The sequence below is a fragment of the Onthophagus taurus genome, chromosome 5 (assembly GCF_036711975.1).
Source record: "Onthophagus taurus isolate NC chromosome 5, IU_Otau_3.0, whole genome shotgun sequence".
NCBI classification, from domain to species: Eukaryota; Metazoa; Arthropoda; class Insecta; order Coleoptera; family Scarabaeidae; genus Onthophagus; species Onthophagus taurus.
This window is the reverse complement of record NC_091970.1, coordinates 5,711,190-5,726,222: the sequence shown is the minus strand read 5'-3', so window position 1 is coordinate 5,726,222 and position 15,033 is coordinate 5,711,190. Positions and strand designations below refer to the sequence as shown.

The 15,033-nt window shown below is 26.8% G+C and overlaps 1 protein-coding gene across 2 annotated transcripts; it reads right to left on the bottom strand.

Moving 5' to 3' along the window:
- Positions 1-2,014: 2,014 nt before the first annotated feature.
- LOC111426531 (dopaminechrome tautomerase-like) lies at positions 2,015-13,587 on the bottom strand. Of its 2 annotated transcripts, none has more exons than XM_023061088.2 (5): positions 13,477-13,587; positions 3,389-3,586; positions 3,053-3,336; positions 2,583-2,996; positions 2,015-2,526 (listed from the first exon to the last, which is right to left on the bottom strand). In XM_023061088.2, exons 1-5 carry the CDS (start codon positions 13,487-13,489, stop codon positions 2,089-2,091), a joined length of 1,347 nt encoding a protein of 448 aa, XP_022916856.1. In that variant the 5' UTR covers positions 13,490-13,587; the 3' UTR covers positions 2,015-2,088. The 2 variants fall into 2 exon arrangements, with proteins under 2 accessions (XP_022916856.1, XP_022916855.1); XM_023061087.2 differs by lacking the exon at positions 13,477-13,587 and adding an exon at positions 8,938-9,263.
- Positions 13,588-15,033: the final 1,446 nt, after the last annotated feature.

Below are 15,033 nucleotides of genomic sequence, written 5' to 3'. Positions count from 1 at the left end.
ACAACCCGTTCTTGAGATATGATCTTTTTAATTTATGTGGTTATGAAATCTAAGAAATTATTTATGGTACACTAATTCTACATTAAATTTGCTTTAAAACGCTTTTTATTTCATCATGATATCTCAATTCGTTTTTGAGATACAAGTTTCTAAATTTCTATTTATAAAAAATAAAGATGCAGAGTTGGGTTTAAAAAATTCTAACAACCAAAGTCATGGAACCTAAGAAATTATTTATGGCACACTAAATCTGTACTAAATTATCTTTTAAATGCTTGTTATTTCGTTATGATATCTCAAATCGTTTGTGAGATACGATCTTTTTAATTTGTGGTTAAATCTATGAAAATTAAACGTGTAGAGTTAAGTTTAAAACAACATAACAACGGAGTTTATGAAATCTAAGAAATTATTTATGGTACACTTATTCTACACTAAATTTGCTTTAAAACGCTTCTTATTTCATCATGATATCTCAATTCGTTTTTGAGATACAAGTTTCTAAATTCTATTTATAAAAAATAAATGGAGATGCAGAGTTGGGTTTAAAAAATTCTAACAACGAAAGTTATGGAACCTAAGAGATTATTTATGGCACACTAAATCTGTACTAAATTATCTTTTAAATGCTTGTTATTTCGTTATGATATCTCAAATCGTTCGTGAGATACGATCTTTTTAATTTATGTGGTTAAATCTATGAAAATTAAACGTGTAGTGTTGAGTTTAAAACATCATAACAACGAAGTTTATGAAATCTAAGAAATTATTTATGGTACACTTATTCTACACTAAATTTGCTTTAAAACGCTTCTTATTTCATCATGATATCTCAATTCGTTTTTGAGATACAAGTTTCTAAATTCTATTTATAAAAAATAAATGAAGATGCAGAGTTGGGTTTAAAAAATTCTAACAACGAAAGTTATGGAACCTAAGAGATTATTTATGGCACACTAAATCTGTATTAAATTATCTTTTAAATGCTTGTTATTTCGTTATGATATCTCAAATCGTTCGTGAGAAACGATCTTTTTAATTTATATGGTTAAATCTATGAAAATTAAACGTGTAGAGTTAAGTTTAAAACAACATAACAACGGAGTTTATGAAATCTAAGAAATTATTTATGGTACACTTATTCTACACTAAATTTGCTTTAAAACGCTTCTTATTTCATCATGATATCTCAATTCGTTTTTGAGATACAAGTTTCTAAATTCTATTTATAAAAAATAAATGAAGATGCAGAGTTGGGTTTAAAAAATTCTAACAACCAAAGTCATGGAACCTAAGAAATTATTTATGGCACACTAAATCTGTACTAAATTATCTTTTAAATGCTTGTTATTTCGTTATGATATCTCAAATCGTTCGTGAGATACGATCTTTTTAATTTGTGGTTAAATCTATGAAAATTAAACGTGTAGAGTTACGTTTAAAACATCATAACAACGGAGTTTATGAAATCTAAGAAATTATTTATGGTACACTTATTCTACACTAAATTTGCTTTAAAACGCTTCTTATTTCATCATGATATCTCAATTCGTTTTTGAGATACAAGTTTATAAATTTCTATTTATAAAAAATAAATGAAGATGCAGAGTTGGGTTTAAAAAATTCTAACAACCAAAGTCATGGAACCTAAGAAATTATTTATGGCACACTAAATCTGTACTAAATTATCTTTGAAATGCTTGTTATTTCGTTATGATATCTCAAATCGTTCTTGAGATACGATCTTTTTAATTTATGTGGTTAAATCTATGAAAATTAAACGTATAGTGTTGAGTTTAAAATATCATAACAACGACGTTTATGAAATCTAAGAAATTATTTATGGTACACTAATTCTACATTAAATTTTCTTCAAAATGCTTCTTATTTCATCATGATATCTCAATTCGTTTTTGATGTACGATTCTTTTTGCTTAAAATGTCAATTTTATATGATTAACTTCAAAAATGTTTTTAGGTTGAAATAGAAGAAATAATCAAACCGAAAGGAAAAATTAATTAACAAAATTTATTACTTAACTATAATAATTATCTTAAAATATTAAATTAATAAATAACACTCATTTCTTAACTAGTAAAAATAATTCTATCTGTACTTGCAAGCGGTTTTTTCCCATATCCTCCATATCCCCCACTTCCCGATCCAGGATATCGATTTGATAAAGATCTTCTACAACTCGTCCCACGAACTGCATCATCAGTCGTAACCGATTGTATCCTAAAATTAATTTCTTGCGGGTTTAACGTACCCACAGCAACTTTTTGGAACCGCGAAGTTAAAACCCAAAGTTCTTGAAAACCTTGCGGATGATTAACGATTTTTAAACCACTCGCAAATTGGAGCGTTTTCGGATTGTACTCAACCAATTGGATGTTTTCGCCGCCGTAAGGAAGATCTGTATTCCAACAATGAATCGAGGTTTTACTCATTTGGCCGAAAAATGCAACGCCGTTTTTATCGATTCCTTCAGCTGCTGTTTGGGAGTCTCTTTTACCTTTATATGTCTAAAATGAAAAAAAAAAGAAAATTAAAAGAAACAAGTATTGGGTTATTTAGTTACATGGAAAATATCTGGATTTGTTAATGGTCCGTGACTAAAAAGAGATTCATTTCTCAATTGCGAGGTATAAACCCAAGTTTCTGTGGCACTCGACATGGCGTGGAAGAAAAGTTTTCTATCTCTACCAGGAACGTATGGTTCTAAAGCCATCCCTAAGACTCCATCCATCAAATCGAACGAGTCTCCTTGAATGCTGTAAGTTCCATATTCCGGGCTTGGATACATCGATTTATCACTAACTTTCCAAGCTTTGTTGTTGAAAGCGTCGTAAACAACGATTGAGAATGCTTGGCAATCAGCGAGGTAGACGAAAGTTTTTTGGCAATTATCCCTGGTATCAACTATTGGGGTGACGAAAATTGAAGCGTCCGAATAAAGAGATTTGTCGAGATCAAACTGATGAATCTTCCTATTCTGAAAAGAAAAAATAAATAAATTTATTTTAATAAAATTAATTCCTTAATACTTACATCTTTTAAATCGAAAGCTATAATTTGCGGTGGACACACTTGTTTATCTAAAATTTTTCCAGTATCCATCACCCACAATTTATTACATTTCGAATCAACTTGAACTCTAAAAACTGAAATAATACGATCTGGGCCGCAAGATTGCGAATGTCTTTGAGACGACCAATTCGGGTAAGGTTTTATTTTTGGGATTGTCCCTGTATGTCCTTGGATAACCCCTAAAGTTACGGGAACCCCCGCTTGAAATCGGGGAATTGCAACAAAAATAACTGGTTTAGCTTCATCTAAAAAAATAATTTATTTAATCAATTTAAATTAATAAGAAAAATATCTTACGGGCATAATAAACATCAACATCAATCGGTGCAATTTCTCCTTGATGAAAGTTTCCTATTTGTATATCGTGTTGTCTTGCCGAATCAGATTCGTAATCGAAATCTAACGAAGTCCATTCGTAGATTTTTTTGAACTTGGAGCTTTGGCCATAAGCGATCGATGCGTGGCATAACCCCAATATTAAGCAAAGGTATCTATCTGCATAAAGAAAAAAAATCAACAAATTTAGTTATTAATCGAGAATAATGTCAATGTCGTTACAAATAAGTAAAGATAATCGCTTTTTAATTTGTAGTAATGCCCATAAATTGGAGTTATTAAGATTGGTATCTTAAATGGAGGTATTTGAAAATGATCGGCAGTTCAATTCAATTAAAGCTTTCACTCGAATTATTACTTTTAACACTATTAAGCGAAGTATTTCGAATTATTGTAAATTTTTTAAAAAATCTCGTTTTTCTCAAAATCTTGATTCATTAAAAAAGTAATAACTTATTTATGGGATTACCTCAACTAGTTCTTGAGATGGGATTTCTTTTAGATAATTTGCTTAAAATGTATCACAAAAAATTCACGTTTAATAAACCGTAACAACTGAAGCTATGGATTCTAAGATATTATTTATGGCACACTAACTCTATATTAAATTTGCTTTAAAATGCTTCTTATTTCATTATGATATCTCAATTAGTTCTTGAGATACAAGTTTCTAAATTTCTATTTATAATAAATAAATGATGATGCAGAGTTGGGTTTAAAAAATTTTAACAACGAAAGTCATAGAACCTAAGTAATTATTTATGGCACACTAAATCTGTATTAAATTATCTTTAAAATGCTTGTTATTTCGATATGATATGTCAAATCGTTCTTGAGATACGATCTTTTTAATTTATATGGTTAAATCTATGAAAATTAAACGTGTAGAGTTGCGTTTAAAACATCACAACAACGGAGTTTATGAAATCTAAGAAATTATTTATGGCACACTAATTCTACATTAAATTTGCTTTAAAATTCTTCTTATTTCATTATGATATCTCAATTCGTTTTTGAGATACAAGATTCTAAATTTCTATTTCTAAAATATAAATGAAGATGTAGAGTTGGGTTTAAAAATTGTTAACAACTAAAGTCATGGAACCTAAGAAATTATTTATGGCACACTAAATCTGTATTAAATTATCTTTAAAATGCTTGGTATTTCGTTATGATATCTCAAATCGTTCTTGAAATACGATCTTTTTAATTTATGTGGTTATATCTATAAAAATTAAATGTGTAGAGTTGAGTTTAAAACATCATAATAATGAAGTTTATGGAATCTAAGAAATTATTTATTGTACACTAACTTTGTATTAAATTTGCTTTAAAATGCTTCATATTTCATTATGATATCTCAATTAGTTCTTGAGATACAAGTTTCTAAATTTCTAGTTATAATAAATAAATGATGATGCAGAGTTGGGTTTAAAAAATTTTAACAACTAAAGTCATGGAACCTAAGAAATTATTTATGGCACACTAAATCTGTATTAAATTATCTTTAAAATGCTTGGTATTTCGTTATGATATCTCAAATCGTTCTCGAGATACGATCTTTTTAATTTATGTGGTTAAATCTATGAAAATTAAACGTGTAGAGTTGCGTTTAAAACATCACAACAACGGAGTTTATGAAATCTAAGAAATTATTTATGGCACACTAATTCTACATTAAATTTGCTTTAAAATCCTTCTTATTTCATCATGATATCTCCATTCGTTTTTGAGATACAAGATTCTAAATTTCTATTTCTAAAATATAAATGAAGATGCAGAGTTGGGTTTAAAAAATTTTAACAACTAAAGTCATGGAACCTAAGAAATTATTTATGGCACACTAAATCTGTATTAAATTATCTTTAAAATGCTTGGTATTTCGTTATGATATCTCAAATCGTTCTTGAAATACGATCTTTTTAATTTATGTGGTTATATCTATAAAAATTAAATGTGTAGAGTTGAGTTTAAAACATCATAATAATGAAGTTTATGGAATCTAAGAAATTATTTATTGTACACTAACTTTGTATTAAATTTGCTTTAAAGTGTTTCTTATTTCATTATGATATCTCAATTAGTTCTTGAGATACAAGTTTCTAAATTTCTATTTATAATAAATAAATGATGATGCAGAGTTGGGTTTAAAAAATTTTAACTACGAAAGTCATAGAACCTAAGAAATTATTTATGACACGCTAAATCAGTATTAAATTATCTTTAAAATGCTTGATATTTCGTTATGATATCTCAAATCGTTCTCGAGATACGATCTTTTTAATTTATGTGGTAAAATCTATGAAAATTAAACGTGTAGAGTTGGGTTTAAAACATCATAACAACGGAGTTTATGAAATCTAAATTATTTATGGTACACTAATTCTACGTTAAATTTGCTTTAAAATCCTTCTTATATCATTATGATATCTCAATTCGTTTTTGAGATACAAGATTCTAAATTTCTATTTTTAAAATATAAATGAAGATGCAGAGTTGGGTTTAAAAAATTTTAACAACTAAAGTCATGGAACCTAAGAAATTATTTATGGCACACTAAATTTGTATTAATTTTCCTTTAAAATATTTGTTACTGCATCATGATATCTCAATTAGATCTTGAGATACGATGTTTTTAGTTTACAAATGTCAATTTTTGGACATGTTAACTGAAAAAAATGATTGTTAAGGAAACATTGGAAATTAATGAATGAAATTTTTTGAGGATATAATAGAAGAAATAGTCTTCTAGGATTTTCAGTTTCTTTGAAAAAAAATTGTAAACTCATTGTAACCTGATCGATATAAACGATAATACTGAAAGATTTATTATTAAATAAAATATTTTTATGAAAATTATAGGATTCATAATTCAATATAAAATATTACAGTCGTGAGCGATATTTTACCATTTTTCGAAACGCTCCCAATCACGGATTCTTTATAGAGCTCGTCCTTTTTGAATCAACCACACTTTCTATATTTTTTCCATCATTTAACACTTTACTCTTTAAAACAAATATATGTAAATAAAATTCAAATATTTACACAACCTTCAAACGATAATAAATTTATGATCCTCAATGACATCTTTCCCTTTTTTATTTACACAAAAATTTCTAATTGTCAACATTTTTTAAACAAATAAATCGAAATCGTTGACCTCCAAAACACAACGGGTGACCGCTAAATATTAAAATTCAATGTCAACGAATAGTATTCGCGTAAAAACGCTGACCCATCGTTAAATTATACTGTTTTGTTTTGTTCTGCGTTTTGTACAAATAGCAGCGTTAAAATTAGGATTAAAATGGCCCAAAGGACGAAAGGTTTAGAAAGCGAAACGATTGGTATTGTTTCTAACTAAACAATCGATCATTAAAAGTATTAGGGGGTTGGTTAAGGTTTTATTTGAAGTAATTTTAATTTATTTGAATTTTTTAAATGTCAAATTCAAAATGTTTTGTTCAAGAAACGGGATCAGAGAGGTAATTACTATAAGGTGATTGAAAATGAATTGTTTCTTAAGTGTTATTAACATAATAATGAATGTTTCATTTGATGCTAAATGTAAATACAGATGTAAATATAAAATGTAAATTGTTAATCGTATATCAAACACACCCAGCGAGAAAAAAAATTAAATGGATTTTTTTTATTATTGTGTGGATGTTTTTTTTTAGCGGTGTGATATTTCCTGGATGGAAGTGTGAAGGAAAATGTGCAATGGAAAAAACATCGACTGCACCCTTTCGATTCTTTTGTTTGTTAGGTTTACTTTTACTTTTCTCTATATTTGTCCAAACAACATTTTTTTACAATAATTAATTTAGATTTTTTTTTATAACTTAGCAATTACGAACGATGGGATAAAACAATTTATGGATTATCTTTCCTGGCTTAATTTAGAACATTTTTTATCCGATCCTTTCATCCATCGTTTTTACTTTGTCATTTATCATCAATCTTAATTGTTAAAATACTCAATTTTTAATTAATACGATTTTTCGTTTTATAAATGAACAATTACGAACGATGGGATGAAACAATTTATGGATTATCTTTTTTGGCTTAATTTAGAACATTTTTTATCCGAAACATTTCTCTCCATCGATTTTAGTTTTTGAATCAAAACCAATCTCCTTTAAAAAAGCTTAATTTGTACAAGATTCAAGTTTAAACTCAATAATTTCATAACTATAAACGATGGGATAAAATCGCTTATGGATTATCTTTTTTAAGCTTATTACTAACAATTTTTATTTGAAACATTTTCATCCATCGTTTTTACTTTATGATTTATCATCAATCTTAATTGTCAAAATACTCAATTTTGAATTAATACGATTTTTCGTTTTATAAATTAACAATTACGAACGATGGGATAAAACAATTTATGGATTATCTTTCCTGGCTTAATTTAGAACATTTTTTATCCGAAACATTTCTCTCCATCGATTTTAGTTTTTGACTCAAAACCAATTTCCTTTAAAAAAGCTTAATTTGTACAAGATTCAAGTTTAAACTCAATAATTTCATAACTATAAACGATGGGATAAAATCGCTTATGGATTATCTTTTTTAAGCTTATTACTAACAATTTTTATTTGAAACACTTTCATCCATCGTTTTTACTTTATGATTTATCATCGATCTTAATTGTCAAAATCCTCAATTTTGCATTAATACGATTTTTCGCTCTATAAGTTAAAAATTACGAACGTTGGGATAAAACAATTTATGGATTATCTTTCTTGGCTTAATTTAGAACATTTTTTATCTGAAACATTTCTCTCCATCGATTTTAGATTTTGACTCAAAATCAATTTCCTTTAAAAAAGCTTAATTTGTACAAGATTCAAGTTTAAACTCTATAACTTCATAACTATAAACGATGGGATTAAATCGTTTATGGATTATCTTTTTTAAGCTTATTACTAACAATTTTTATTTGAAACACTTTCATCCATCGTTTTTACTTTATGATTTATCATCAATCTTAATTGTTAAAATCCTCAATTTTGCATTAATTAAATTTCTCTCCACAGATTGTAGTTTTTGACTCAAAACCAAATTCCTTTAAAAAAATGCCACATTGGTATACATTTTCTAATTAAACCTGCTCAAAAGCTTGTAATTCATTATCTGTCACCTTGAAACCTTAAATTTACGAAAACTGGGTTAAATTCCATTAGAAAATATTTAAAAATGTTGAAACGAAATGTGGTAAGAAATTGAGTAAATTTTTAAAATTAACAAGCTTCCTGTGATGTAAATATAGTCTTTATATTAACAATTTTCATTTACTCAAAGTTATTTTAGCACGGAAACTTTAACTTTCTTTCATTATGTTTTAGTTACCAAACCGCCAATTAAGAACTAGACGATCGAAAATAATCCAAATAAAATTCATACAAAACGCTTTTTTTAATAAAACTTTCCACTTTCCTTTTAAACCTTTAAGTAAACTTAAATAATTTATGTGTAATAATTTAATTTAAATTAATAACCTGTTTGTTGAGCTGAATATTGCGGCACAACATATTCTCTGGAATAAGTTCTAAACCCAAAATCATATTGATTACAAAGCCTCGCCGTTAACAACACTATCAACACAGTTATAACTTTTAATCGAGGCATATCTTAACTTTTTCTACCTATAAACGTTAATAGTTCGTTCACACTTGAGCGATTAGGTGGAACAGACACTCGATTTCGGTTTATAAACACAGTTTACACGTCGAAGTCGCCGGCTAAACTATTAAGAAAACGGAGAGTGAAGTTTAAGAACGAAATCTATTTGCTCCCGACTGATACCACCTCTGATACAAGAAGGAATGGTAAAAGCTCTGTGAATCAAACGCTTCTTATATACGTGGAGATTTGAAGAGATCTACGAGACTTGAATTGTTAATCACCCTTTTTTTATTTTGTCTGATGTTTATTGACACTGTTTTTGTTGTTGATGTCTTTATCAAGGTGAAATATCTTCGAGATTAACAAATCAAAATGGTAATTTAAAAAGAAATTATTGTCTAAATAACTAAAAGGAATTTTTCAAAAATTAATTATGCATTATATTTTTGAGTTAATATAGAATGTATTTTCTTAGAAACATTCATCTCCATCGATTTTAATTTTGACTCAGAACTTATTTCCTTTAAAAAATGCTATATTTATATAAGATTTGATTTTAAAGTCAATAACTTCATAAATATAAACGATGGGATAAAATCGCTTATGGATTATCTTTTTTAAGCTTATTACAAACAATTTTTATCTGAAACACTTTCATCCATCGTTTTTACTTTCTGATTTATCATCAATCTTAATTGTCAAAATCCTCAATTTTGCATCAATACAATTTTTCGCTTTATAAATTATTAATTACGAACGATGGGATAAAACAGTTTTTGGATTATGTTTCTTGGCTTCATTTAGAACATTTTTTATCCGAAACATTTCTCTCCATCGATTTTACTTTTTGACTCAAACCCAAGTTTCGTTAAAAAAGCTTAATTTGTATAAGAATTGATTTTAAAGTCAATAACTTCATAAATATAAACGATGGGATAAAATCGCTTATGGATTATCTTTTTTCGGCTTATTACAAACAATTTTTATCTGAAACACTTTCATCCATCGTTTTTACTTTGTGATTTATCATCAATCTTAATTGTCAAAATCCTCAATTTTACATCAATTCGATTTTTCGCTTTATAAGTTATTAATTACGAATGATGGGTTAAAACGATTTATGGATTATGTTTCTTGGCTTCATTTAGAACATTTTTTATCCGAAACATTTCTCTCCATCGTTTTTATTTTTTGACTCAAAATCGAAAATGTCTAATTTGCAAAAGTCTCGTTTTTAATTTGTAATTTAACACCAAATTTGATTATAGGAATTATGTATCTCACTCTTAATTTGCATTAAATTCGCTTCAAAACGGTCGTTATTTAATCAATTTAACTCGATTCATTCTTGGAATACAATCTTTTAAATATCTATTTTTGAAAATCTTAGAAAATTTATATTTTAGTGATATTCGAATGATAAAAATGTTGGCAAAAAAGTAATTTGGTTATCAAATTAAGTAAACATCTCTTCAAGAATAAAATCTATTTTGATTTTTGCCAAGGTTGCGGAAAACACCGTCGAAACTCGTTAAATTACGAATACGTGCTGTTAACGATTTCTTATGATGTGAAAACAATAACGATTATTTAAATTATTAGTGTTATTCTTTTTTTTTAATTGCGATATGATCATCATCGTGGGCATTACGTTATTTAAAATGATAATTGTGTTTAGGTTGATTATGTAAGATCCTTAATGTGTTTTTCTTTTCATTCAATAACATTATTATTGATTTTAAGTTTTATTTTAAATAGATTTTAAATTTCTAATTTTTAGTGAAAGTAAATTCGTTTATAAATATAAAATAAGCTAAACTGTGTGTAAATAATTTGTTATGTAGGAGAATTTAAACCAAGAAATGGCCATAAATATATTAATGTTTATGTTACATAATTAACGTATACGAAGTTAATTTTCACCTTTTCGAAGTTTTCTCGATATTTATGCATCTGAGAGCAAAAGTGTAAAACAGCAATATTGTTCAAAATTAAGTTTTCTACAACTTTTATATTAAAACTTTTTTTCTAAAACGTTCCAATCCTGGGTTCTACCAACAACAACATATAAAACCACGATTTCATTTAATTTTCACGTTTTCGAAGTTTTCTCGATATTTATGCATCTGAGAGCAAAAGTGTAAAAGAGCAATATTGTTCAAAATTAAGTTTTCTACAATTTTTATATTAAAACTTTTTTTCTAAAACGTTCCAATCCGTGTTCTACCAACAACAACATATAAAATCACGATTTTATTTAATTTTCACGTTTTCGAAGTTTTCTCGATATTTATGCATATGAGAGCAAAAGTGTAAAAGAGCAATATTGTTCAAAATTAAGTTTTCTACAACTTTTATATTAAAACTTTTATTGTAAAATGTTCCAATCCTGTGTTCTACCAACAACAACATATAAAACCACGATTTTATTTAATTTTCACGTTTTCGAAGTTTTCTCGATATTTATGCATATGAGAGCAAAAGTGTAAAAGAGCAATATTGTTCAAAATTAAGTTTTCTACAACTTTTATATTAAAACTTTTATTCTAAAATGTTCCAATCCTGTGTTCTACCAACAACAACATATAAAACCACGATTTCATTTAATTTTCACCTTTTCGAAGTTTTCTCGATATTTATGCATCTGAGAGCAAAAGTGTAAAAGAGCAATATTGTTCAAAATTAAGTTTTCTACAACTTTTATATTAAAACTTTTTTTCTAAAACGTTCCAATCCTGGGTTCTACCAACAACAACATATAAAACCACGATTTTATTTAATTTTCACGTTTTCGAAGTTTTCTCGATATTTATGCATCTGAGAGCAAAAGTGTAAAAGAGCAACATTGTTCAAAATTAAGTTTTCTACAACTTTTATATTAAAACTTTTTTTCTAAAACGTTCCAATCCTGTGTTCTACCAACAACAACATATAAAACCACGATTTTATTTAATTTTCACGTTTTCGAAGTTTTCTCGATATTTATGCATCTGAGAGCAAAAATGTAAAAGAGCAATATTGTTCAAAATTAAGTTTTCTACAACTTTTGTACTAAAACTTTTTTTCTAAAACGTACGATATCGCTATGAAATTGTGCATGAATTACTTTTTTGCTTAAATTTGTGAATTGCGTTTTAAAATTAAGTAAACAAAAATTGTTAGATTTGCTTAAACCTCAAAGATGATCCTTAGAAAGTCAAAATTTTTAGTAAGACGATCAAGTGTATAATATTTCAAGTGGCAAAGGCCGCATATCCATTTACACGTGTCATTTAATCAGGTTACTACATGAAACAATTTATTCAGACCTTTCCTAACAATATTGTGTAACTCCATTCTTATTTTTGGGTCTTTTCAAATTGTAATATTTATGTAAAAACTATTCTTTAATCTTCAAAAATAAAGGAGATATGATTTATTAAAGTTTGACATTTCTTTTTAACAAGTTAGTCAAAACAACCATTTAAAAAAAATATTTTGGAATCAACTTTAACATAACATAACAAAGTGTTATATATCAATTTAAAGAAGACACTTTTAGCTTCATTTTGATATAAAAAGTATTCCTTAATTTTCAAAAATAAAGGAGATATGATTTATTAAAGTTTGACATTTCTTTTTAACAAGTTAGTCAAAACACCATTTAAAAAAAAATATTTTGGAATCAACTTTAACATAACATAACAAAGTGTTATATATCAATTTAAAGAAGACACTTTTAGCTTCATTTTGATGTAAAAAGTATTCCTTAATTTTCAAAAATAAAGGAGATATGATTTATTAAAGTTTGACATTTATTTTTAACAAGTTAGGTTACGATTAAAACAACCATTTAAAAAAGAATATTTTAGAATCAACTTTAACATAACATAATAAAGTGTTATATATCAATTTAAAGAAGACACTTTTAGTTTCATTTTGATGTAAAAAGTATTCCTTAATCTTCATAAATAAAGGAGATATGATTTATTGAAAATTGATCTCTTTAAGAACTTCAACAAGAAGGTTAATGATTGAACGACGGGTTTTTAAAATTATTTCACCTTGACTCTACCATAACCATTTAAGTACTCTTCAGGTCATTTACTTCGATAAATTTAGTTTATACCTTTGTTTTTAATTTTTAAATCTTAATTCGAAATTGTTTAAAAAAAAACAATTTATTAAAAAAACAACTTTAAGGAACCTTCATGAATAATTCAATCTTAATTAACAGATTTAAAATGTTATTTAGCAATCCCACCAAAAAATAACTCATTGGGTAATTTCAAAATTTTATCTTTTCAATAAAAGACACCTTAATAAAAGGATCTTGACGTAACGCGATTACCAAACAATTTTTTCGCCTTGATTTGATTCAATGAACAATTTAAAACTGCAAATCGGAATTTAAATTAAAATTTTTCACTCACCGAATGTACGCATTTTTCGAATTTAATCAAAATTTTATTAATCTTGTCCACACCGAACCAATACTCACACGGAATGTTAGCTCATCCTCGTCGGATTCGATTTTATATAGGCGAGTTCGCGCGTCGTACGCGAACTTGTCCCGATTTCCGACCGGGACAAGAACAAACAATAGGAACTGAAGTATAATTTCCCCATAACAGGATTCCCGGAATGATGTTTCTTAAAGAAAATCATAAATCCCCATTCAAAATATGAAATTGAATTTACGATGATACCGAGAAAAATCACCGAATGATTTTTAAATGATCACTACGAACGTGACCTGGTTGGTGATTCTCTTTCTTCGTTTGGGTTTCCCTGCTTCGTAGTATCACAGTTATGACGTCAATTTTATTTCGAGCGTTATCACGTTTTATGTTAATTTGACCTAATGGTCGTTGTGTATTTAGAAAATTAAATATTGTTTGTGTATTAAGCAATTTTAATGATGTGTAATTATTAAAAGTAAATAAATAAGTCTATTTAAGACTAAAATTCTAAAAGGATTTAATTTTAGCTGATTTATTTCATTTTTTGTTATGGTTTAATCGAGTTAAACCACAAATTATATAATTATAGTTTAGTTCTAGATTTCCGACGATAAAACATTGTTATTATAGTTCACTCCATTATAATTAAGCTTTTTGTTTATTCTTAATTTTTTTTTTTACTACTTGTTATACAAAAAAACAGCGAAGGTGATATATATCATTTTAAAAGAGACACTTTTAGCTTTAATTTGATGTAAAAAATATTCCTTAATCTTCAAAAATAAAGGAGATATGATTTATTAAAAATTGACATATTTAACAGCTTAAAAATTGATTAAAAACACATTGAAGCTAAAACGTTTACATCTCAAGAAGTAATTGAGATTTTCTAAATCTGATTTCTTTATTGGAAAGAGGATGGTTTTATTTATAAGTTGTGATAGTTTCATAATTATTGAAAAGGAAATCGATTTTTCAGAAATTTTTGAAACTTAAAAATTGATTAAAAACACAATGAAGCTAAAACGTTTATATCTCAAAAAGTAATTGAAATTTTCTAAATCTGATTTCTTTATTGGAAAGAGGATGGTTTTATTTATAAGTTGTGATAGTTTCATAATTATTGAAATGAAAATCGATTTTTTGGAAATTTTTTAAAAGTCGGTGTTAACTTAAAAATTGATAAAAAAACATAGAGAAGCTAAAATGTTTATATCTCAAGAAGTAATTGAGATTTTTTAAATCCGATTTCTTTATTGGAAAGAGGATAGTTTTATTTATAAATTGTGATAGTTTCATAATTATTGAAAAGGAAATCGATTTTTCAGAAATTTTTGAAACTTAAAAGTTGATTAAAAACACAATGAAGCAAAAACGTTTATATCTCAAGAAGTAATTGAAATTTTCTAAATCTGATTTCATTATTGGAAAGAGGATGGGTTTATTTATAAGTTGTGATAGTTTCATAATTATTGAAATGAAAATCGATTTTTTAGAAATTTTTTAAAAATCGGTGATAACTTAAAA

Excerpts from the sequence above, each read along its gene's own strand:
- LOC111426531 (XM_023061087.2), bottom strand. The coding sequence starts at position 9,067 with ATGCCTCGATTAAAAGTTATAACTGTGTTGATAGTGTTGTTAACGGCG. Across the intron at positions 3,337-3,388 it reads TGTTGATGTTTATTATGCCC|ATGAAGCTAAACCAGTTATT; the intron begins GTAAGATATTTT and ends TTATTTTTTTAG. Across the intron at positions 2,527-2,582 it reads CAAATCCAGATATTTTCCAT|ACATATAAAGGTAAAAGAGA; the intron begins GTAACTAAATAA and ends TTTTCATTTTAG.